Source organism: Anomalospiza imberbis, chromosome 3, assembly GCF_031753505.1.
Source record: "Anomalospiza imberbis isolate Cuckoo-Finch-1a 21T00152 chromosome 3, ASM3175350v1, whole genome shotgun sequence".
Classification (NCBI taxonomy): domain Eukaryota; kingdom Metazoa; phylum Chordata; class Aves; order Passeriformes; family Viduidae; genus Anomalospiza; species Anomalospiza imberbis.
Genome location: NC_089683.1, coordinates 107,989,072 through 108,014,449, shown reverse-complemented (window position 1 = coordinate 108,014,449; position 25,378 = coordinate 107,989,072). Strand labels below are relative to the sequence as shown.

The 25,378-nt window shown below is 48.5% G+C and overlaps 1 protein-coding gene across 2 annotated transcripts; it reads left to right on the top strand.

The window, feature by feature from the left end:
• The first annotated feature begins 237 nt into the window (after nucleotides 1–237).
• LOC137471777 (TOG array regulator of axonemal microtubules protein 2-like) lies at nucleotides 238–12,484 on the top strand. 2 transcript variants are annotated; one of them, XM_068186334.1, is made up of 9 exons: nucleotides 238–490; nucleotides 2,015–2,167; nucleotides 3,359–3,476; nucleotides 4,446–4,549; nucleotides 5,912–6,116; nucleotides 7,235–7,451; nucleotides 8,520–8,606; nucleotides 11,422–11,834; nucleotides 12,329–12,484. In XM_068186334.1, the coding sequence occupies exons 1-8, from the start codon at nucleotides 333–335 to the stop codon at nucleotides 11,655–11,657; spliced, it is 1,278 nt and encodes a 425-aa protein (XP_068042435.1). In that variant the 5' UTR covers nucleotides 238–332; the 3' UTR covers nucleotides 11,658–11,834; nucleotides 12,329–12,484. The 2 variants fall into 2 exon arrangements, with proteins under 2 accessions (XP_068042435.1, XP_068042434.1); XM_068186333.1 differs by having other exon boundaries at nucleotides 11,422–11,868.
• Nucleotides 12,485–25,378: the final 12,894 nt, after the last annotated feature.

The following is a 25,378-nucleotide window of genomic DNA, read 5'->3' as shown; positions in this document are numbered from 1 at the left end:
ACCGGCACACTTATCAGGGAAATTCAAAGTGGGCGAGGAACAAGATTTGGGCCAATGGGATTACAGACACATGAGACTTCAGGGGAGGATCACGGGCTTGGCCAAAAACATACGTTTTGGAGGGGTGAGACAGAGCATACCATTTAACTAAAATATAACACCACAGGATGTGTTGTCATTTGCTGGGACTTCTGTTGAAGGCAGCTGATTTCTTTTCAAGGTGATTCTTGTGTTTCCCCTCATGACTTCCCCAGGTGACCAACCCGCGTTCCAAGGTGTCCTACTCGGCAATTGTCACTCTGGGAGAGTTCTTTGCGACCTTCAAGAAGGACATGGACTCTGAGGTGGATGAGGTTGCTCCAGTCCTTCTCCAGATGGTGTGGAACTCCCCAGAGTTTGTTCAGAAAGCAGCCAGTCAGACCCTGGGGATCATGGTGGAGAATGTGACTCCTGCACGAGCAATGACTGCTCTCATGGACAGGGGAGTCAAGTAGGTTCTTCCTCTTTCAGTGATATTCCTCACCTTCTAGCGTGTGGGAGGGGGAAGGCATGAGAGAGAGAATGGGAATGGTGGGAGAGAAGGCTCCTGTATCCTGCATCTTCTGTGAACTCAGGGACTTGATTCTCTGACCAACCTCATTTCTTCCCTCTTGTCACCTATTTCTGCCCTCCTGCAGCCTATTAGTTCTCAGAATCACAGAACTGTAGAATATGGGGAGTTGGAAGGGGCCCTTCAGGATCGCCAAGTCCAGCTCTCGGCTTTGCACAGAACAGCCCAAGGGTCACACCAAGTGCCTGAGATGGCTGTCCAAATGGTCATTCAGCTCTGCCAGGCTTGGTGCTGTGACCACTGCCCTGGGGAGCCTGTTCCAGTGCCCAAGCACCCTCTGGGTGAAAAGCCTTTTCCTGATATCCAGACTGAAGCTCCTCTGACTCAGCTTCCTGCTGCTTCCTGGACTTCTCTCAGTCTGTCAGATTTTCCTAGACGTGGTGAACAGTGGGGAAGTGAAAGTGCCTGCAAGGGCCAAGGATAGATCCTTGAGCTTTTGTGGGAAGAGGGACAAGTGCAATTGCAGCTGTGAGCGCTGTTGGATATTTCACAGCGCTAACCACAGAGGCCCTGGGAAAAACCATGTCTCCTCCTGATGCCATTAACCTGAGAAAGGCGGAGGGTGCTTGCTGGCGCGTGGAGCACATGGGGGAGAATGTGCTGGGTGTGGCACAGCCTGCACAGCAGGTGCAGCTCTTGCCAAAAGGAGTCTTGTGCCACTGTCCTGGCCTTAGAGCTCTACTTTCTATTCCAACTGATGTTTCATGTTAGCCTGGAGATGATGAATCACTTTACAGGCACCTTCACAGGCCGGCTGCCATGGGACAGCTGAAGGAAATCCTGCCTTAAAGGGTGGTGCTGGGCCTGATAGTTCCCAAGAGGCACTCTCTAGAACAGGACAACCTGGCTAAAATGCCTGCCACCCTTTCCTCAGCTTTGCAATAGGGAAAAACACTCGGATGTGTCTGTTGCCAAGCCCGACAGAAGAAACCAGCTGCATTGCTGGATGTTCTGCACCTTCACAGCCCACAGCGTGTTTTCCCTGCATTTGTTTTTTTCCAGAGGTCTGCAGATTTGGGGGGAAATGGGTGGAAAGAGCCTCAATCCTGCTGCAGCTCTGTGTAGTGGGTGCCCTCTGATGGGTCAGCATGAATGGTTTTTAATGTGTAAAAAATTCATATGGGATCTATTTCTTTAATCTTTCTCAGAGAACATACTATGCACAAAATTGAGCATCAGATAGTGCAGGGAGACTGAATTCCTCCCTCTTCCTTGCAGGCAGTCCTGCTGTACAATGCTAGCTTTGTGTTTATCTGAGGACAGAAGCTTCTACAGGTTTTCTGAAGTTGCAGGGAGAACCCAGGCCTCCTTCCCCCAGTGAAGACAGGGAGCAGGCTCTGGCCATGGCCCGTGCTGCTGTTGCTCCTTCTGCCTGTGCCCCAGGGTTTGCTCTCTTCTTCCCAGGAGCTGCCACGCCCAGGTGCGGAAGTGTGCGGCCAAACTCCTCCTGTCCTTGATGGAGAGAATTGGAGTCACAAAGCTCGCAGACACACCCAGGGCTGAGAGGCTGGCACACGTGGCAGGGATGCTTGCTCAGGACTGTCACCAGGACACAAGGTAATGATCTTCATTTCGCCTCCTAAAACAGGAAAACCCTTTCCTGTCTGGCTAGAAAGGTAAAACCACAAATGAGTGGAACTAAAGGAAGTAATAAGTGACCTCACTGTGTGGCTAAGGGGCATAGACTCGGAGAATATGCTGAGTTGGATTGGACCTGTCAGGGTCATCCAGTCCAGCTCCTGGCCGTATGCAGGGCACCCCAAGAGTCACTCCACGTGCCTGGGAGCATTGTCCAAACGCTTCTTGAGCTCAGTCAGCCTTGGTGCTGTGACCACTGCTTTGGGTGGCCTGGGGAAATGACTGGAGTGGATAACCTGAGGTTGGCCAGCAAAAAGGTGCATTGCCAACTTCCTGTGACTTGAAGGATCCTTTACTGAGACCAAAAGAGCTCCGATGAGCCAGTCAAACAGTTTTCTTTGGCCTTAGGTGCACAACACAAAGCCAAAGTGTTGGCTAATGTTCATCACTGAAGGATCCCAAACATCTCTTTCTCATGAAGACTTTACTAGAAATATTTCAGGGGTTGTTAGCCAATGTATTCAGTCTTTCTAAACCCCTTCTGCAGATTTCTGCAATGCTGTCATCTGTGGCTCAGTGGCCTCCAAATTTCTTCTTGAAGAAAACTGTGGTTTGCTAGTGGCCAAATCGACCCAAACCACCAAAATCCCCTTACTTTGATGATGAAATTCCCATTAATAGCTGCCACGAACGCCAGAGCAACTAGCTGCCCCTGTGCATACCTATAGAATAGAAGAATCAACAGGATGCATGAGGAGTTTTGTCCTGGCTTCCCTGCCAGTTAAAGAAAGGCAAATTATTGTGCAATGGCAGCAAGACACTGCTAATAGGCTCTGACAGCAAAGCAGATGTGTTTTGCTTGTTCCCTGGGAACACCCGCAGTTTCAGAGTGAGATGGTATTTTTCTGTGGCCCCACATTCTTCTCTTCTCTCTTGTGTTCACCTGACAACACTCGGCAGTGACAAGTGGAGGGAAATCTCCCTCTTTGCTGAGTAGGTAATGCCTTCTCATGCAAGGATTGCACCTGATTGATTTTAAGGTATCAGCCTCTTCTGTTAACACTCTTCCTTTGTTCACTTTTTCATTCCCTTCCTTCCTGCCCTCCTTCCTGCCTCCCTCCCTCCCTTCCTCCCTTCCTTTCTCCCATCCTTCCTTCCATCCTTCCTTAGGCATTATGGACAGGAGATGGTGAAGATGTTGCTGAGTCACCAAAAATTTCAAATGCTTTTGGAACGCTCTCTTTCCATGCGTGACCTGGAAGATATCCTGAGAAGACTTAAGGTGAAAGTAAGTGCTTGGCAGGAGAAATGTCTTCTTTGTGCAAGTATTGCCACTGCTAATATGAAATCCAACATACCCAATCTGTCTTTATCTCATTCCTCTTCGGCTGAATCATTTTGCACCTGGGAATGAGCTCTAAATCCCCAGCCTGTTCATCTGCAGGCCACAAAGGAACTGATATTATTCAGGAAAAAGTGGGGCTTTGAAGATTTTGAATATCGGTCACAAAGAGGAAAGGGAAAAAGGAGAACATGGGTTTACATTTAAGAGTAAGGCCTCCACCATGCTCTCCCTGCTCTGCCCCCAGTCAAGCAATTAAGTGAGAATAGAAGTAACAGAGTCTGAAGATAACGGCGTCTTTGCAAAAGGCACCGGAAATAGTAGTACCAAGAAAATTTCCAAATACACAAAAGATGTCCAAGTCAAGCCTAGTTGCTACAATTACTGTCTGTCTTTTGGGAATACTGCCCTGCACTCAAGCCCTGTGCAGCTGGAAGAAGCTTGGTGAATCCAGCAGCATCCAGCGAAAAAATCCTTTGTTTGTTTGGAGGGGCATTTTACTTTTTTATTGAAAATATAGAAGGGAGTGTGCCTTTGTGCAGGCACAAGGAGAGTAAGTGTAGAACCAAATCAACTTCCAGCACGATGGGCCGACCCCCAAAGAGACCAATTTTTTCTGCTGCTTCCTTTAAGAACACTCACTGCCTACCAGTTTACATTATTCCCATTAATGCTCAAGATTAAAGAATTTGGGATTTTAGACTGCTGCTCAGTATGGTAGCACCCATAACCTGCCTTGGGCTATTGAAAACAAAGAGTTGGCATCACTGAATCTCTGGTCTGTTTCCTTCTGTAAGTTAAGAAATGTTTCCCTAAGCCTTGATAGCAGTGATCCTGGTTCCAACTGCTGCTTGAAAATGGGAATTTCCTATTTTATATTCTAAAGATTGATGGGGTTTCTCCATGTCTTTGTAGGGGATGGAAAACCAGAAGGGCGAATGCCCAGCTGTCAAGGAGCCGGTGGAGAAGAGCAACGATGGCTCGAAGAAGCCCCAGGCCACACTGCCTTCTAGCAAAGGGTACGGAGCACTTTTGTGAGATGTGACCAAGCACATGACAAGCTTTACATGCCTCTTCCTCAGGAAAATCTTTCTGGCAGAGATGCCCAGGCCCACAGATTGTTTCCTTTCCCTACAAATGCTCTTGGATAGAAAATGTCCACTTCTGCATTACACTGAACACAACTTCCCCGGAGGGCTTTCCATATAAATGGAGAGACAAAAGGACACCCATTAGTTGCCGCTTAGATGATCCAGTGCTGTGGCAAGGGCAGCGTTGTGGAGGCTAGGAGAGGGCCCAGTTTCTGCCGCCTGATTTGGGACAAGTAAATTCAACCAGGGTTTTTTTCCATCTGAGTGGAGTCTTTTTCAGATGGGTGTTTTGATGAGAAGTCCCAGTCTAGAAGCAAGATGCCATTCCACAAAGATGCAGTTCTCATCCATGTGGTTTGGCCTGGCAGAATCATGGTTTTCTTACCCTCAAACAGTACCAAGTTTGAGTAGTAAGTAGCAAGGCAGTTCCTGAGCAACTGTGGTCAACAGGTGTCTCAAGATGGACTTTTTGTCTTGATATTCCTGTTCTTTATATACGTTGCTTGATGGACAGCACGTTTGGTTGATTTCCTCCTGTACTGCAATCAGCATTTAAGACAGGAATTTGGTCCTTGCTGTCTCTTCATGCCCATGGCAGAGCTACTTGCTCCTCTTATAACAGAGAGGGTTTTTTTAGCTCTGTCATACTCAGTGGTGTCAGGAAAGTGACCGCGTGCCCCAGTAGCATGGCTAGCATCTTCCCATGCTCATGGAAGAGACAGGTTGATCCAGGAGAATTGTTCCCAGTGGGTTCGTTAAGCTGTGGATCAAGTCTCTAGGGAAGCAAATGAAATGTGAGCATTGTTCTGGGATGTCTGGCTTCTGTTTTTATCTCTGTTACTGATTTTCTGGACCCTTCAGATATGTCCCTGTTCATCCGTTCAGATGCATCTGAGCTGCTTTTCCAGATTGTCATGCCTGGTCATAGAGACACTTCTCCAGAGTGATCAGTCTCCTTATTAGAAGACAGAAACGTCCCATATGAGGAGGCATTTAAACCTGGAAGTAGTGTCTCTCTTTCCCCACAAAGCACTGTGACCAGTGTGCCTTGGAAGCCACCTGAAGATAGATCAGATGCATCTCATCCTTGGTTTCCCTGAGTGAGCACTGGGAGAATGTTACTTGCAGGTTGCCTCCCATAATGATCGTCACAAGGCTGACGTTGTTCTTCAGATCCTCATGATTTTCTAGCTTGAAATCACATCATTAGGATAGCTCCTCCAGATATTTTGCTCACAATTAACTGAAGGTATTATCACCAACAGGTCCTAATTTGGTTTTGTTTTCCAGAGTGAAGTCTACCTCTGATGGATGCCTCCTACACCGTGCAAAAGCCCAGGTCACGTTACGTCCAGCTGTGGAAGAAATGGAGCCGCTCCAGAAGCTTTACAATCTCCTGCAAGCCAAGGGGTTTCAGACACGGATGGAAGGAGTGGCACTCCTCCTAGACCTGTGCAAAAACAGCCCCCAGCTCATCTCCACTAACATTGTCGAAGTATGTAGGCTATCTTCACTGTTCCTTTCCTTTAGCTCCTTTCCTAAGCCTGTAGAAGTAAAGGTAATTCAGTGTGGCTAGGTACAACATCCTGGCTGTTTGGGACAGGCTGGTCTCTCTTACCCAGACAAATTTAATTCAGTTCCAGGCTTCAGGACAAGTTGTTTCAGTCAACTTGTATTTGCCTGGCACGTGCCTATTGATGCTGTCCATCAGAGGATGACAGAATTTTCTGCTGTTGTAACTGCTACTGTCTCCTACTCCTAGCTGGGTTAACTGAAGAGAATCCAGGAACTGAAAGAATTGGGTTGGGTTGGTTTAAACCCAGGGAGTTTTAAAGAATACTTCTGTAAACTACATCTCGTCTTGCACAAGCACAACCCTGGCTACTGATTTCCATCCTCGTCCCTATTCCTCTATGTAAAGACAGTGCTCCCCCTCTTTGGGGAGCCTTTTTTCCTCTTTGGAAAAGGAAGAAAACAGCTAAGGACGCATCTCTGCCTTCTCCTCCCAGTAGCTGCTTTTTCCAGAAAAAGCTGTCTGATGATGTGGCTGACGAGGGATGCAACTTGCTCTAATGAGAGCTGTAGAGCACATTACATTTCAGAAGTGCACCTGTTAGTCAGAGAAATGGTCTGGATCCTGGAAGAGTTGATCAGAGCCCTGCACTTCTGCAGACACAGGCTCTGAGACCAAAAAAAATAAAACTTAGATCTCCTCCAGCCATAGTTTTGGCAAAAGCCTCATTGCCCTCAGTACTTGAGGCAACTGTATAGAAAAATGGGCATTGTAAATATCTGCTTCCATACTTGTTAAGCATAGGTAGCCTTTTGCATTAATAAATGGAATTGATTTAATGATTTATAGATGGAGAGAAATACCATAGGAACTATTCTGTCCCCATCCAAACCTCCTAAAAACAGAAGAAAATCTTTCAAGCAGCATGAGGTTGCACAACCATTCCAGTGAGAGTTCCACAGGAAAACATTGAAATTGTGCACCCAAGTGCTGACCTGAGAGACAGGATCCCTTTCATCTCTTACACTACTGAGTGCTACATCCACTCTTCAAACAAGGACATTTTATTCCAGCTTTCATGTTGCTTGTTCTCTTCACAGATTTTTGATTATTTTGTCCTGAGAATATCTGACAGCCACAAGAAAGTCAAGCAGAAGGCGCTGGACGTGCTGGCAGAAATCATAGGCCTCCTGGAAGAGTCCCTGAACCCGGTGATCATCCGTTTGGTGGAAGGAATAACAAAGAACCTGAACTCAAAGGATCCTGGGGTTCATGCTGCAGCTGTGAAAGCACTGGAAGGATCCATCGCTCATTTAGGTGAGGCTGAGCCCTGGCATGATGTCTCCTCAAGTGTGTCTCTGTCTCTGCGACACAAGAGAACGCTGAGAGCCTTGATAGCTGCTGTTACCTGTGGAAGGCTCCAGCCGACACCCACCAGAAGCTGTGGAGGTGCAGTCCTTATGCACCAGTCTCCCAAAAGGCTTGAATGTGATCAGCAATTCCCAAAATTCCCAGGAGCCATGGGCTCTGTGCTACTTGTGTGAAGAGCAAGTCCCGGACTACAGCTTTGCTAGAATTCAGAGGCACCTGGGTTTGGGAGTTTGCTTGGGCCCCGTTTGACTTCCCAAAAGAACAGCTTTGCTGTTGGCATGAAGGGGGCACTGGCCCATCAGAGCTTCTGCAGAGCAGCCACCTGGAAAGCTCTACATTATAGTCATTAGCTGCCTATTTTCCATCTTTCTTCTTTGTCTTCTTTTTTCAAAGGGGAACTTATCATTCACCAAGTTCATTTCTTTATGACAAGCAGGTCTAGATCCAGCTGTCAATGATGCCTTGTTCCACATGTTGTTTTGCCTGGGGCAAGATTGCTCTAGCAAATAACTACGTGGGCAGGGGCTGCTCTAAATTCCTTTGCCACCCAGATTTATGTCAGCTCTGAAAATGCCTGAAAAATGGAGTGTTGAAGAGACAGGTCTCCAAGGGGAGTTCCCAATTTCTCCTCCTCAGCTGCTCTGTGAACTGATGAACTGCCTGACTCAGTGCCTTTCTGTGTCCCAAGTATGGGTTTCTTCCTTTTGGCTCTGAGATGCAAAACCTTTTCACTGCTTACATGTGACTGAACTCTTGAGATCCCTGATGTGAATTGTTTCAACAAAGCTCCTGGTACAGCAGACAAGTTAAGATTTACAAATGTGAAAGGAGAGGGTTTCTTTTGGAATTTAAAACCCCTGCCAAGTAGGCTGGAAGGAAAGATGAAAAGGATTCAAAAATCAGCAGAAATTTACTTTCTTTTCTAAAATGGGGTTGCCCCTGCCCTTTGCCTCCTCACTGTCCTTTCTCCTATGACCTCAGACAAGTGAGCAGAAACATGTGTTTCACTTGTAGATAAAGTATCACTGATGAAAGAGTTCAGCCACCAATGGAGTCAACTGAGCGGCCAAGCTCTGCTGGATGTCGCAGAGAGTATCACAGGTATGGCCTCCCCTTCTAAGCCAAGAGGTCTTTACCAGGGAATATTTACAGGGAATGCCTGGGAATAGGCAGTAGAGTAGCTCCTCCAAATCAGGAGGTGCTGAGCTTGTCTCTCCTGCCCAATAGCCAGGGCAGGTGTATTTGGCAGGTTTTCCCGGGCTGCTGCAGAGCTGTGCAGCATCTGAGATGGGGGCAGCGCTCGGCCTTAGGGCTGAGCTCTCACAGGGGCATCTCAGAACCCACCTCCAGGAACGGGAGGGCTAAAAATACCCGAGCTGGTTTCTCTCTTGGCAGCTCAGGGACATCTGTGATCCTTAAGGAAAATGGTGGCAGATGCTGTTTCAAGGAATCAGTTTGTTTTGTCCTCACAGACTCTTGCTTTTCCCTTGGAAAGTTTTGAGGCTGAACCATGCAGAGCCTGGGGGTCACCGCTTAGGTCAAAAACTCAACACACGTCCTAAAGGCACGGATTTAATGCAAGGGAGCCTTTGGGAGCAGAGGGGCAGAAGCAGAATGCTGAGGCTGCCTGCCTGTGCTGTCCAAGTGGCATTGGACTGAGCATTTCAGGGTGTGCAAACAGTGTCTTCCTGTGTCAGCACTGTCCAAAATGCCACAAATGCAGCTGATAATTGATTCCTCAGAGGAGCTTGCAATGTCAGCTGTAGTCAAGGAATAGAAAAATGATAATCTCAATATACAGGAGAGAAGACGATTGATAGCCTTGCTTTAACTGAGGCTAAACCCATTGCTAATTATGTCATCATCTTGAAATGCAGGGTGTAATACACTTTGTGTCTTCCTTATGAATCTGAAAAGGGCATGTTCAGCCATTGGGAATGTCAGAGGCTCTTTAAAACCACCACAAAGGAGCATTTGAATAAAGTAGATCTCTAGGAATAGGGAATTTAGTTTTGCAGTTATTTTGATCTCTTTTTCAAAGAAAGGAATCAACATAAATGAAGACTGCTTTAGAAAGTGCAAATGTCCTCTCTGAGATTTAGTGGGAACAGACAGCTCTTTCTCTTCTCAAGTTCCACAGTGACCAATGTCTTTAATTGCTTTTAAACTCATATGAGCTCCCATTTTGAAATGAGTACCGTAAACCCTTTCCTGCTTAGCAGAATTGGTTTTGGGTACTTTCAGGAGCTGTTTCAATATTGAATTGTTGCATTAAGGTGCTGGTGGATTAACAGCATAGAGAAATTGAAGTCTCTTCCAGCAGAGAATGATAAATGGCTACTACATAACATTTTGGCTGACCAGAAAATAAGAATGATCTCCAGAGCATTTCAGGTTTTGATCTCTCAGCCAAATCTGCCATGCAAGGAGCCTGTTGGTAGTAAATTTTTGTCTGTGTTGCATATAGTTCAGTTCAGAAAATGAGCAGAGAGAAGATTTCAGAGAAAATGTGAGAAAACACTTGTGTTTCGGTTAAATTTAAGTCCCCTGTGTAGCATTTGTCTTTCTCTGTGCCCCTATTTCAGTGCACATTGTAAGAAAACATGCCATTAACATTGGGAGGGGAAATGCCATTAAAACGTGAAGATACCCAAAAGCCATGGCAGTGGGGTCTGGGTAATTATCTAAGACACACTGAAGTTTGAAACAGCTCTGTGTTGGAAGCCACAAAAGCATTCTGCCAAAGACACCAGGGAGTCCCCGATGTTTCTAATCCAGCTGTCGAGCAGCAGCCATCTCTGGTGGGCTGGAGTTTTGAAGTGTGTTCTAATAGTGCCCTTGGCTGTGTGCCACTGAGCAACGGGAAGACTCAGATTAGACTTTTGGCACTTGACATCAAAGTTACAAACATGGAATCATCCCTTTTGTTAGAAATCTCTGAATTGCCGCTCTAGGGTGCATTTCCAAATCTTCAGTGTGGGTTTAGGCAACTTCTTAATGGAAATAAAAGGCAATTTGACATTTCAGGCATTGTTCATGCAGAAACCGATTATGAAATGATTTAGTAAAGGTATGAAGTCTGCCACAGGTACAAGGCTCTGGTTGGAGAAATTAGTCCTGAGGGGTTGCTGGTTCTGTTTCAAGGATGATCAGCTGCTTTGTCTCTTTCTGGATCATGGGGCTGTGTGTGTTATTTCACTGATCTTAGCCAGAGAGGCTTCCTGCGACGGTGCGTTCTTATCCCCCGGTCCCGGGCAGCAGGGCTGTCCGGCTAGTGCGCTGCTTCTGGGCTGGACCGGGGCCGCCGCGTGTGCGCGGAGCTCTAGGGTTGTGCCTCCGCGTGGGTCTGCCACGCCGTAGCCAGACGCTGAGATGAGACAAAGGGTGAGGGAAGATGGCACACCCTGCTCACGTGGTGGAGAACTCTCTATTCCTGCATGGCTGCAGTGGTGGATTACGCAGCTGTTCCCAAGCCAGCATGGGAAGAAATGGCATAGGGGCACCGGGAGCAGGGGGTTAAATAGGGGGCGGGCCGACAGGGGCGGAAGCCCCCCTCGCCTAATGGGGATAGACAACAGGGGAGTGACGTGGAACACGACCACCTATGGGAACATAACAGGGGTGTGTACAGGGTTCTGGGACAAATGGGATTGCAGAGGTGGCGTGATTGCTACAGAGCTTTCTGAGGGCAAGGGGAGTGGTTACAAGATTGACATGACCGAGCTCCTGTGATACAGCTTGGAGCAAACCATTATGAGGGGGAAATAGGGGTACATAGAACCGGTCTAACTAACATTTATTAAATTCCCTAACTGTACCAACTCGGGATGCAACAACTTCCAAGAAGCAAAACTAGAGGTGGGTCCTTGTTTGCATTGAGGTTGGTGAGTAAGAAGCTGTGTCTCTCTCCCGGCAGAGCTTGTGGAATGGGTTTATGCCAGGAGCCCTGAAGTCGTCCAGCGCTACGCCCTGCCCGTGCTCTGGTCCTTCCTGGAGAACAAGGCGCTGCCTGTCCGAAGCGCCAACGTCCGCACGGTGGTCACCAGGCTTGCCTATGCCCTCTGTGAGGTGATGGGCACCAAGCTGAAGAAGTGTGCAGCCAGCAAGCCTCCACACGTGCAGGAGAACCTCTCAAACCTTTTGGGCTGGTGAAGATTTGATGTTCTCCAGAAAGCTGACCAAGTGCTGAGTTGGACACCTCCGGATTTGACTTAGCTGTGCCAAAGATGATGAAACACTAGGCAAGGGTGTGCATCTGCCCCCGCTCTTTCCATCGCCCTTCCTAGTCATGGCATGGAGGGCCTGAAGCAACTCCAGACTGAGGACAAGGTGAAGGCCAAGCATGGCTCAGCCTCACACTGAGGTGAGGGGGGAGCTGGGCCAATCTCTGGTGGGAGGAGGGGTCTGGTGCCAGCCTGGAGAGCCTGTGCACATTGCCAGGGAACAGTTGTGCCCTGCTTGTGCCCCGTGCAATGAGTTGTGCTGCTCCCAGTTCCCCTGTGGAGCTGTAGGGATGCTCAGCTGTGGGGCAGGGAGAGGAGCAGGAGGGTCCAAGTGCAGCTGAGCCATTCCTGGAAGGCACAGGGCTCTGGGCTCCCTGCTGTCCCAGGACAGCCCAGAGGGCCAGGCTGTTCCTGTGGTAGCTCTGTGGAAGTGAGTCAGGGTTTTCCCCGTGGGCTGCCTCAAGGGGCTGCCAGCAGGAGCATGTTGCCCTGTGCAGCTGTTTAGAAGTTGGCAGGAAATGTGTCCCATGAAATATGGAGCTTCAGATGCTTTAGGTTTGCATTGCAGTCTTAGTTACACTTGGTCTTTCCACTTTGCAGATAGGGCTGGCTACAGTCTTACCAAGAAGATTTCTCTGGACACTTCTGATGTTCCCTTACCCATGAAGTCCTTGCCTCCAGTCCAGAAGAGCTCTCTTGCCTCCAAGCTCAGGAAGAAGCTACCGACTGTCTGAAGAATGTTTCAAGAATAGGATTTATAGAATTTTTAGAATTCTAAAGAGTTTTATAGAATATTTTTAGAATAGTTACAGATGTACATACGTTCTCATCGTTTTGAATAAATGTGCTTTGATTATATCTTTAAATTTTGATGACATCTTTTTAATTGGATATATTTTATTTTTGATGATTTTTAGAAAAATGAAATCAATTAAAATAAACCAAAAGGAGAATGTGAGACCAGGACCTGCTAGCCTGGAGGTTATGGGAGTGCAGCTCACTCGATGTGCCAGTGTCTCACCACATCCTTTCCTTGCTGGGCATCTCCTCTTATTCTTTTGCCATGTTTTCTTTGTGTCATTTGTGCTGCTCTTTGCTACTTGGTATTACAATGGGGCCACCAGTGACATGTTTGGGGGACAATGGACCCAAAAGATCCTGTACAGTCAAAAGTTTTCTACCAAGATGTATTCTGTGCTCACCAAAGGCCTGAGCAAAGAAATCAAGAGGAGTGTGCCCAAGTGCCAAAGCTTTGCTCCTTTGCAACCTCACACAGATCTGGCTCACGGGTGTTTTCAATCACAATTTCATAGGTAAGAAGAGGACGTGGGAAAAGATGCCCTGCTTTGGAGACATCATCTGTATGCATATTTACCCAGGACAGCAGTCCAACTGTGCTGTTTGCAACTTGTTTGCAGAAGGATGATTGGACTCTGAGGCCAATAACAAGTGACAAGGGTTCCTCAGATCTATTTACTCCTTAGTCTTGGTGCCATTCAGCCCAGAGCTATGGGATAATACTGTGGTGCATCCCATACACATTCTGCCTCCAAGAAAAAGCTTGGCTTGGCTTATTAGAGTGATAAAGAGAAGAGTAAAAAACTGGACAGTTAGACTCATCACTTTGGAATGAGTCTCCTGCTTTTCCGTGTCAACCCTGTGCCTCATGCTTCCAAGGCTTGTTATAAACAAGTCTCTGAGATTGCTTAAAAATTCTCCAGCAAGGTTCAGTAAAAGCCAGATTGAATATTGAGCAACAGCTACACAAAATTCAACGGCAGCATTCACACTATTACTTACTAGTTGCTTAAGGCACAACAAGGGAAAAAAAGCAACAAACAAAATGCAATCAAACGAGAAATATACTGTGAACTATCTGTGTGTGTGTATGTGTGTGTGGGTGTGAGAGTGTGTTTAGGTGGGTTTGAGAAGGGGACAGAAAGCAGAAGGATAAAAGGGAATAAGGCCCAAAAGCTTAACAGCAGTCAAGCTTAACAGTAGTTAAACTGGAGCCTCCAGGAGTGGGGCTAACGGCCCAGGATGCATTGTTGATGGGTCATCCTGCCAGTGCAGCAAACCTGAGAGCTAGCTGCTGGCTCTGAGAGGCCCCACTCAGAGGGAGGCTGCTGCTGGCAGCTGCTGTGGTCCAGGAGAGCTCCAAGGGCCTCCTTTTGGAGCGCTGTTTATGGGCCACAAGAGAGTGGGCCTCAGTCGTAAAATGCTCCATCATGGCCGCACCCTGGGTCAGCAGCCTGTCTTTGAAAGTGGGAGAAGAAGGATGTCATGCCACACGGACAACAAAAAAGTGGTTTCCAGGGCTGTTCACCGAAACCCCCGGAGCTCGTTAGACAGCACAAGTTCCTGGGAGCGCTCAGTGTTTCCGAAAAGCTCAAGAGGAGCTGGGTCCAGGGACTGTTCAGCAAGGCCGAGGCCTGGCAAGCGTTTCTTAGATCACCGTGTGGCCTGACAAGTCTGGGGGGATTCACCACCACAATCTGAAGCATTGAGTTTTGATGTAGGGTAAAAAGCCATGGCCCAGTGGAAGTGGGTCATGTCCTCAGGCCTGTGGGAGAATCACAAGGCAGATCCTTGTGCTACTGATTCCATCTCTCCCCTCTTTTCTAAGTTCTTGGTGGCAAGGTCACTTAGGTTAGACACACAGCTCTCAAGCAGTGCTCCTCTTTTTCTGCACAATGCATGAAAGTGAGGATTGTGTCACTTCAAAAAATTGTGTCCTGTTATGGTTTAACTGACTGTTTGGAAGACTTTCTGGAGCAGCAAATTTGCTTCCTCAAATAGTTACTGTGCATGGCATGGAGCACAGAGGAAAGATTTATTGTTAAAAGCAGCACCCAGGCAATGCTCTTTTGATAAGTGCTGCCCTGAGCTTTCCTTAGGAAGATCTGAAAGATTCAACGTCACTAGCAAAAGCTCCTGCAATGGCTGCTGGCCAGCAGAGGAAGGTTTTCAGCTGTGAAACAAGTGTTGCCACAAGCAGCAGCTTACCCAGGGTAGCAAATCAAGAGCTGGGAAGGTGCTGATCTGAAGGCCAAACCTCCTTAGCTCTTCCTAAAAGACCTTGAACAGCTCCTCATTCCAATGAGGTGCAGTGCTGGATACCACAGCTCTAAGTGAGGACTGGACACAAGTTTGCTCCCACTCAATACTGCGATGGTTTCTGCAGGAGCTCTGGGCTCCTGTGCGTGCCGGACACAATGAGGAGAGAAGGAGCCAAGTGCACTGACACACATTGGCCTTGATCATAACCTGGCCTTGACCAAACACACTGAAAGGTTTCCCCTTTGGCCCGTGTCTTGAAACATCAGGTCTACTGTTTGATGACTCAGGTTGGTTTGGTGTCAAGGAATTTCCCTCAGAAATACTAGGTTTGTCTTCCTCTGTGCCATCCCTTCAGCAGCCTCGGGGATGTTCCTGTGTGAAGCCATCTGTCTCACACAGTTTGAGACAACTTACAACAGGACAATCTGCAATAAGTCATCTCCTCTAAAGTGTTCCAACAATCCCTTTCCAGCAATAGGAAATGAATACTAATAGATGAAAGTGGAAAAAAACCCAACAGTTTATTATCAAGCAGAATGCCTGAAAAGCAAGAAAAAAACCCCAGTAATTCTAGCTTTCCAACGGTCAGACCTCACTGTCCCCCCACCGGAACAAAGACCCAAAATGCCGGAGGAAAATCCCCCCATGACACGCTTTACAAGGTGGTGCCGGGTTCTCTCTTGGGAAGAACAGGAGCTATCACAGAGTAGTTCCAGCAGCAGATGAAAGTGTGGTGGCTCATCCGGCATCGACTTTCTCCCAGTGACAGAGCTCCATGGAACTGTCCCTGCAGGTGAAGCAGGGACAGTGTCTTTTCTCCCTGACGTGACCTTGGAGCCTGTCCCTGGGGACAGGGAAACACTCGGAGTATACTTCTGAATTTTCAGGGGCAGTCAAATTGAGAATTGTCTTGAGGCATGTGCTGTAATGTTGGGTTTGAGTGTGTCTGCAGGAAAGAAAGCAGGAATAAACCCCTGCCCCAAGGAAGGAGAACTTTGCATGGCCAATTTACACCCTACAAAAACACTGATCATATCAGCGTTATGATATGGGGACATCTAATGCAGGGTGCAAAGCTTCTTTGAATGGATGGGCGAGATGAGACTTGAAGAAATAAGTTTGTGGATAGAGAAAAAGGGATCAGACCCACGAGTCCCATGGCTCAGGCTTAGTTCTGCCAAATCAAGCAGGATTAGATTTGTCTGCTCTGTTGGAGAGGATTTTAGAATGACCCGTCCTTTGCTTTTTTTCCATTAAGAAAATTTTGAATTGTCAACAACTGCCAAGATCAGAAATGTTTTGAGGCAGATCGTGTTTATGTTGGGTTTGGGTGTATCTGCAATAAAGCAAGCAGGGAATAAACCACTGGAACAATGAAGCAGAGCAAAAGTGGAATGTTTGGATGGTCAATTTGCTCCCTACAGCTCTCGGCCAGCTGAATTCGGGGGTCTTCTTTGGGGATAGTGCAAAGCTTCTGTTATTTAAACTGCCTGGTGCCATGGTTTGTGTCCCACCACTTAGTTTGATGTGAAGAGAAATAAACAAAATCCCTCAGCAACAAGCTGCAACCCAGAACCGAGTGGGAATTACAGAAAAAAAGGCCATTGAAGAGTAGCTTAGGAAAGGGTCTACTTCCTAAACAGTGTGAAACCCTCAGGCCTGGGCTGGCTGGGCTTAAGGCTGGCTGCCTTTGGGAAGTGAAAGGGATGGAGTTGGGGTGGGGTTTTGCAGCCATGGAAACGAGAGAACCACAGGTTATTGCATCACAAAGGGGCAGCTAACGCTGGGGTTGTGACGGTTGTGGTTGACACGGCCAGAGTGGCAGGAGACGCGTCTGGCTCTGCCTCTCTGTGCCGAGCGCTGGCGATTGGAGTCCCCAACCTTGCTCTAAGGCTGGGTACCAAGCTCCTGTCGCTGTCTACGCTGAGAGTGATCCCAAATTCAAACCCAGATACTTCTGCGAGGCAGAAGCACGGGTTTGAAGATGGATTTTGCCAGAAAAGGAAAGACCTCTGAAGGAAAAGGTGAGGAGAGAAAGGAGCTGAAAGGCTGAAGCCAAATGGAAAAAAATCCCACAAGATTTTGGGGAAAACTGGTCCATGGTGGCCAGTGCTGTCTCTGTGTCAAAGTAGGTGGCAGGACAGATGATCCTGCAAGGATGCCCACGGCATCACAGAATTCTACTATAAGTTTACTTTGCTTTCTCCTTTTTGACAGTAGCCAAATCACTCATACTGTCAGCCAGGACAGGGACAGTGGCCACAGCCTGCTTGCTGAGAGGTCTTTGTGGTTGGCAGAACTAGAAGTCACAGCTGTGTGGGTCTTTCCTGGGGATTCCCAGAAGGCCAGCCTTAAGAAGGAATCTTTTTAACCCTCTTATCATTGGAGCCTTCCACCATTCCCTTCAGACTTGCTAACTCAATAGTGTTGAGAGGAATTAAACCCAGGCTAGTTCCATGAAAAAGAAAACCAAAGAAATTTCCTCTGTAATTAAAAATTATTCCCCTCGAGTGGCACACCCATTAGATGTGTTGATGCTAAAGGTGGGAGTTCACCTAACTCACTTCTTCCCTTCTAGGCATGGCTCAGCCTCACACAGAGGTGAGGGGGGAGCTGGGCCACTCTCTGGTGGGAGGAGGGGCCTTGTGCCATCCCGGAGAACCTGTGCACATTCCCAGGGAGAGGTTGTGCCCAGCATGTGCCCCCTGCAATGAGCTGTACTCACCAAGTGCCCCGTGGAGCTGTAGGGCTGCTCAGCTGTGGGGCAGGGAGAGGAGCAGGAGGGTGCATGTGCAGCTGAGCCGTTCCTGGAAAGCACAGGGCTCTGGGCTCCCTGCTGTCCCAGGACAGCCCAGAGGCCAGGCTGTTCCTGTGGTAGCTCTGTGGAAGTGGGTCAGGGTTTTCCCCGTGGGCTGCCTCAAGGGGCTGCCAGCAGGAGCATGTTGCCCTGTGCAGCTGTTTAGAAGTTGGCAGGAAATGTGTCCCATGAAACATGTAGCTTAAGCTGTTTTAGGGTTCCATTGCTGCCTCTGTTACGTTTTGTGTCTCCGCTTTGCAGGCCCGACTGGCTATCCTCTTGCCAAGAGGTTTTCCCATGAAAATCCCTCTGTGCTCCTTCCCTCCAAGCCGTTGCCTCCCATCCAGAAGGGCTCTCCTTCCACCATGCCAAACCAAACATGCAGCAGAGAGCAGGAGAATGGGAAAAATGGCAGCAGCTGTGATGCGTACGGGGTAAAAATACAGGAGCTGAGAACAGAGGGAAAAGGACATAAGGTAAGGAGACCAAGCTAAATCCTGTGTGGTAAACTTTCATGTTATGTGCTGTAGACAGAGCTCTGAGACCTTTTCCATGCCAGGAAATTGAAGTTCACTGAAATTCAAACAGGTCCAGATTTGGCTCTTTTGCTTTGCCAGAAATGATGGGATATGAGGGAAGGGTGTGCACCTGCCCCTGCTGCCTCCACCCCCCTTGCTGGCCATGGCATGGGGGCCCTGGAAGAACTTGGGCAGGCAGAGCTCTTCCAAAGAGCAGCAGGGCAGGGAGCTCTGCTGAACTTCCTAAATGCCAGTGAGCCTGAGATGATGGATGTGTGGGAGCTGGAGAGCAGCGAGCATCCCGAGAGCTCAGCAGCATCTGGGCTCAAAAGCTGTTTGGGAACTGTAGGAGGGAAGGGCAGCAGCAGAAGAAAGGAGGGGCTTGAGGAAAGCAGGTTTTGACATCCTGCAGAATGGCTTTGTGGGCATTGGCTGGAGATCCGCCCTGGCGGTTAGGCATTTAGGGGCAGGGAGAGAATGGTATTCTGAACCCACTCCTCTGCCATCCAAAAGGCCAGTGGAGGCAGTGGCAACCCAGAACATTTTGATGCCCAACATGTGGATGCCTGCAGGGAATACAGCCACACTTACAGAAAACTGAGCACGAGGGGAGATGTGGCAAATCTGGGACATGGTCTATCCCTCATCACCTCCCTTTCCATTCCCCATCCTGGTCCAAGCTCCACCATCAGTTTGACTTTCCCTGCCAGGTCGCAGTTGAGGGCATATCTAAATGTCTTGAGGCAAGAATGGGGACAAGGCTGGATGCTTGATCCGAGCACTGTGTTCTGCTCTTTCCAGGCTTCCTTGCTGTATTCCATCGGTGGGGATATGAAGAAGGGGTCATTGGGACTGCCTTTGATCCCCCCTATACGCAGGGCAGGAAGTCCCCCTGTGGGCAGTGCTGCGGGGACCCTGCCAAGCTCTCTGCAGCTGGATTTCCAGGAGTCCCAGCAAATGAGGTAAGCCAAGGTGTCTGCTGCTCCAGTGTGCTGTTCACCTCACTCTTCCCATCTCGTGTGTTATTTTGCAGTCAGCTGTCTCATGTATTTAGGCGGACCCCTGAGTATTCAAAATTTTGCCCACCTCTAATGATGTAGCGTAATGTCAATACCCGAGGGCTTATGATCTGATCCTTATTCTTGAGAAAACAAGGAGGTGTAATAGTCTAAGGAGACCGCAGTGCTCTGAACACATGTAGCACAAAGCTGTCACCAGGGTAAGGCACGAGCAGGCAAAGTCAAGCTCCGACAGCAGTACAAAAGTAGCTGCCCTGCATACAGACTCGTGTCTCAGCTCAGCAGCTCTTGTTGCTTCAGAGCGGCTGGAGGAGCCACTTGGCTCCAAAAGGAGAGGCAGCAGAGTTGGGGAGTTGTGATGCAAGTTGAAGAATGACTGCTGTGTTTCAGCCAGAGTTGGCCAACTCTGTGTGACAGCAGCAACAGAAAGCCTAAGGACAGTTAATCAGCTTTGCATTTTGTTGGGTTTATGTGTTGCATTTCCTCCTTCATCAGAGTGACCATGCTAAGCAGGTTTGCCTTCTTTCATGCAACACCCATTCCCTCCCTCCTCTTTCTACCTCCTCATGTGTTCTTTTGTGCTCCATTTTCTCAAGGCCAAGATCCAGCAGCAGAAGCAAAGACAAGAACACAGAAGATGCAGGTAGGTACAGGAGATATCTGTCCTAAAATGACTGTTGTAATCTGGACTCAGAGGTGACATTTGGAAAGCTTGGTTAAAGCCCACGCTTTTCAAAATTTCTATAAATTAATTTCAATTCCTTGATGGGCTCAGCGGACTCTCCCGCAGCCCACACACTGGGAGTGTGCTCTGGTGGTGCAGTGAAAATTCTTCCATTTTGCAGGCGAGAACAGGTTCATTTTTTCCAAGTCTTTCCGGCCATGTCCCTCTTCGCTGCTTCCCACCAAGCCGTTGCCTCCCATCCGGAAGAGCTCTACTGCTTCTAACACAAATGAAATGTGCAGCGTGGAGAAAGAGAACAAGAAAAATGTCACTGGCTATGATGATGAGAGTAGAAAACACCAAGAGCAGAGATCAGAAGGAAAAAGTTATGAGGTAAGAAGGCCAAGCTAAGACCTGTGTAGTAGATTTTCAGTTTATTTGCTGTAGGCTGAGCTTGGAGACCTTTTCCTGTGGTGTGATCCTAGGGAAGCAGCTGAGTTGAGGAAAAGCTCAGCTGGACACTGCCCTTCACACTGTCTTTGAAATGGATCAATAGCAGGAGAGGTCCTTGAATGGCTTCTGGGCCCTGTTGTGGTTCCTCTTCTGTCCTTTGGCTGAGAAAACACCAACATGCAGTCACAGCTGCTACATTTGTCCAATCAGGAGAAGCTGTCCTTCTAGATTTAGCAAACTATGGGTATCTGTGAACCATCTCTATGTCTTGGTGGCGTTTTCTGTCAGCTGTGTCTGATTTGGAAGGAAAAAGGCGTTTGCTGGAACAGTCAGTCCAGCAAAGTCACTTCCAGGTTGTCGCAGCTTCTGAGTTGTGAGAAGCACACCCTCTGCACAGTTGTCGCTGCTGCTATTTCTAGACTTCATCAGCTTCTGGGCAGCTGTGAGCTCTGGCATGGCTTTGTCCAGAGGGAAGTGGTGGGAGGTGGCCATGGGGAGAGCAGCCCAGAGCCCAGACCCACGACTGCCTTTGCAGCAGGGCCAGGACCTGCACTTGTTCTGGGTTTGCGGTGAGGCGCAGGAGGAGGCAGATGAAGAACCACTTTGGAAAAAAAAGTCCAGTCAAAAGCTTGAGTACTTGATGTCAGCCTTGCTGAGATAGGGCCCAGTATATGTCTGACACGAACTGAGCCTTTCAATGAAGTTTGAACAGATTCAGATTTGGCTCTTCAGCTCTGCCAGAAATGATGGGATAAGAAGGAAGGGTGTGCATCTGCCCTCGCTGCCTCCACCCCCCTTGCTGGCCATGGCATGGGGGCCCTGGAGGAACTTAAGCAGGCAGAGCTCTTCCAAAGAGCAGCAGGGCAGGGAGCTCTGCTGAACTTCCTAAATGCCAGTGAGCCTGAGATGATGGATGTGTGGGAGCTGGAGAGCAGCGAGCATCCCGAGAGCTCAGCAGCATTTGGGCTCAAAGGCTGCTGGGGAACTGTAGGAGGGATGGGCAGCAGCAGAAGAAATGAGGGGCTTGAGGAAAGCAGGTTTTGACATCCTGCAGAATGGCTTTGTGGGCATTGGCTGGAGATCTGCCCTGGCTGTTAGGCACTTTAGGGGCAGGAGAGAATAGTGATCTTAAACCCACTCCTCTGCCATCCAAAAGGCCAGTGGAGGCAGTGGCAACCCAAAACATCCTGATAGGAAGTATGTGGATGCCTGCAGGGAATGCAGCCACACTTGCAGAGAACTGAGCAGAAGGGGAGATGTGGCAAATCTGGGACATGGTCTCTTCCTCACCCACTTCCTTTTCCTAGGTCACCTTTCCCTGCCCTAGTCCATGATGCTCCATAAGTCTGACCTTTCCTTCCAAATCCCAATCAAGTGCATAGCTAAGTGTCTTGAGGCTGGAATGGAGGCCAGACTGGATGCTTGATCCGAGCACTGTGTTCTGCTCTTTCCAGAGTATGCTGTATTCCATCGGTGGGGATATGAAGAAGGGGTCATTGGGACTGCCTTTGATCCCCCCTATACGCAGGGCAGGAAGTCCCCCTGTGGGCAGTGCGGCAGGGTCCCTGCCAAGCTCTCTGCAGCTGGATTTCCAGGAGGCCCGGGAGATGAGGTAAGCCAAGGTGTCTGCTGCTCCAGTGTGCTGTTCACCTCACTCTTCCCAGCTCATGAGGTTTTTTGCACTGTCAGCTGTCCGATGTATGTAGGCAAACCTGTGTGTATTCACCATTTTGCCCATCCATGATGATCCAGCATGATGTCAAACCCAGCACCAACGCCCCAAGAGCAGAGGTGGTGGTGGGGAAGAGGAGACAGGGTTTAAAAGCACCTCAAGATGGGTCCTCTGCTGCACTTGGCTATTGATTCCCTCTCTGTTGGTTGTGGTGTCATTTGGCAACTGTATTGCATGGGTGTGGATCATGCAGATCTTGGAATCCTGTGATCCTTGACTGTCAACTTCTGCAACCAGGAGAATATGCTTGGGCAAATACTGGCTATTGGAGAGGTGTCTGCAAATTCAGGTGCTGCTTCTGTAATCATCAGACGTACATCCCATCACTGTGCCTGGGCCTCCACTGTGAAATGAGATCCCCTATAAATTTTGGGGTATAGATGTCTAATCTGATTGATATTTAATATTTAGTTCTGGGCTTAAAATCAAATAGGGCAAGGTGCAAGAGAAGAGGCAGAGGACTGTACCCAATGGAACGTTCTTGGCTTGTATATGTGTGAGAAAATGTAGCTGTCAATCTTAAGCCAATGGCAACAATAAAGACGGAGTCACAGCAGTATCATTCCAATTGAAACTCTTCAGTAGAGCTTTTAAAGTGCAATCTGAATATCCTTCCCTAGCAGCTGAGTTGGAAAAACCCTTTTGATTCTGGAAAGAGCCAGGAGGTGTAATATTATTCTCAGGAGACAGCAGTGCTCTGAACACATGTAGCACAAAGCTGTCACCAGGGTAAGGCATGAGCAGGCAAAGTCAAGCTCCGGCAGCAGTACAAAAGTAGCTGCCCTGCATACAGACTCGTGTCTCAGCTCAGCAGCTCTTGCAGCTTCAGAGAGGCTGGAGGAGCCACTTGGCTCCAAAAGGAGAGGCAGCAGAGTTGGGGAGTTGTGATGCAAGTTGAAGAATGACTGCTGTGTTTCAGCCAGAGTTGGCCAGCTCTGTGTGACAGCAGCAACAGAAAGCCTAAGGACAGTTAATCAGCTTTGCATTTTGTTGGGTTTATGTGTTGCATTTCCTCCTTCATCAGAGTGACCATGCTAGGCAGGTTTGCCTTCTTTCATGCAACACCCATTCCCTCCCTCCTCTTTCTACCTCCTCATGTGTTCTTTTCTGCTCCATTTTCTCAAGGCCAAGATCCAGCAGCAGAAGCAAAGACAAGAACACAGAAGATGCAGGTAGGTACAGGAGATATCTGTCCTAGAATGACCGTTCTTGTCTTGACTCAGAAATGACATTTGGAAAGCTTGGTTAAAACCTATTATTTTCAAAAGTTTTTAAAATTAATTCCAATTCCTTGATGGGCTCAATGGAATGTCCCGCAGCCCAGTCCCCCAGTCACTTGGGAGTGGGCTCTGGTGGTGCAGTGAAAATTCCTTCGGTGTGAAGTGTTGGGTGGTACCTTGGGGCCCTAGAAATGCAGCGCAGGAAAAATTTACATTCCTCTCCATCCTGATCGTGGCTTTTATGTCCCTGCAGCCTTTCTAGTGTCACAATCAGTAGGGAAAAAGAAGGCATTTAGCAAGAAATGAGAAACCTTCCAACTCCTTCCTCCTGCCCTTGGAGGAGAAAACCTTTCCTTGGGGCAGTTTTTGAGCTGAACCCTTTGAGGTCTGAAGGAGATTCATGGACATTGCCAGGTTTTGCCCGGGCAGAAATAGGGAATCCTCCTATGACAGAAAGTCCTTTGAAATTTTCCAATGGATGCAGGATGGACTGCCAAATGGATGCAGCCTATGCAGGGTCTGAGTTTGTCATCCTCTGACAACACAAGCCCAAAGCCACCTGTGGCAGGTTCACAATGACAAATCTCTTCCCGATCTCTCTGCCTGTGTCAGTGTTGCAGGCTGAGGCTGGGGGAGGAGATGCCTTCTGCCTTGTCCTCCCTCCCTGCCGTGCCTGATCCTTGACAAGCAGCACTTGTAAAGGAGGCTCATCAAACAGAGAGGCTCTCCAGCATCCAGGGGCTCTGGCCTTCATCATGCAGCAGGTTTCAGTCTGCTGGCCAACAGAATAATGTCATGGCTGCTGCCAGTAGCCCATCCCTTGGGAGAGGGTCTAGGCATATGTCCCTTGCTGCTCTCAATCCCAATCTCAGTGTTTTATGGGAGCTCTGCAATCTGGAACCTATCTGGCCTGTTGCCCAGCATGGCATTTTTGGGGGGCTTGAAGTCTGCCAGAGATGTACAAGAACCTTTGCTTCCATTACCAGGCCTCCCACTGAGCCGGGCCAAGGAGATGGATCATCCCTCCTGTCCTGCTCTTACCAGTGACAAAGAGCTGAGGGACGTCTTTGGAAAGGTAAGGAATAAGGACAGGGATGAGCAGACTTCCTTTCCAGTGGCTACTTAGTACTTGGCCCAAAATGTCACTGAAAATCATAATCTTCCCCTCCTGGGGGATGGGGATAGGGATTCACTTGGGAATGTATTTGACAGCGACAGAGCAATCGCTTGGCTATTTCCAGTGGTGCAAATGTCCCTGGTTTGGAGATGGTGCTAAGGTCATGCCAGAAGCATTCTTTTTGTGCAAAGGCTGTTTTAGAGAAGTTCTGAATGGCAGAGCAAGCCACACATCAGTGAATGTAGGCAAAGTGCACCCTCAAAAGCAGAGAAGCAATGATGCTAACGTTGAGGGTAAGCAAGGCTGCCAAATAAAATGGGAGAGTTTGACTTTTCCTGCTTACCTTTGTGGCTGTACCTCTCAGCCCTCTCATTCTCCAGTTTTCTGCTCATTAACATCAGTGTTTCTGCAACTTGTTTTCACGTGACTCCTCCTTTTGGTCTCGTGGTCTCAGAGACCAAGTCCTTCAGAGTCCTTCAGAGCTGAGTCCTTCAGAAGGCAGGAAGTGAGAAACAGCTGCAATTCCCGGCCATGAGTGTAAAGCAGCAGCTAATTACTCCTCCTTGCTGGGTATTGCACATGGTTTTTATTCTCCTGCCATGGCCTGTAGGAACTGAACTGCCTGCTCACGGTCATGTGAGCCCTTCATCTGTCTTGGGGCACTCCTATGACTTTTCATGCTTCAAGCAGGGCTTCCTGACATAGGCTCCAGTTGCAGCAGTAGAAGGTTATGGTACTGAAGTGTTCCACCTCACTGTGTGTAATTGCCAAGCTGAGGACAGGAGACATTGCTCTGAAACTAGTGGAATGTATATGGAGCTACATCAAAGCCTATGGCACTCTATGGACTCTGTGCCCGTGCTGAGATGTTGTGGCTGGTTTGTGTGTCTCTGCTTACAGTCTGTGATGTATTTCCATTGCAACTAGATCCGTGCTGCGTTGTGGAAGTTGGCTGAAGAGAACTTAGAGCCGGAGGACATAGAGTATTTGGTGGAACAGATGAAGAAAAATAGACAAAAGGAAAGCTTCTTGCAGCTTCTTCCTGAGACACCTGAGGCCGGGGATGCAGC

Bases quoted from the DNA above. Each gene is read 5' to 3' on its own strand.
- LOC137471777 (XM_068186334.1), top strand. From the start codon at position 333: ATGGACTCTGAGGTGGATGAGGTTGCTCCAGTCCTTCTCCAGATGGTG. The intron at 4,550-5,911 runs GTACGGAGCACT...TTTGTTTTCCAG, and splicing joins ACACTGCCTTCTAGCAAAGG to AGTGAAGTCTACCTCTGATG. The intron at 6,117-7,234 runs GTATGTAGGCTA...TTCTCTTCACAG, and splicing joins TCTCCACTAACATTGTCGAA to ATTTTTGATTATTTTGTCCT.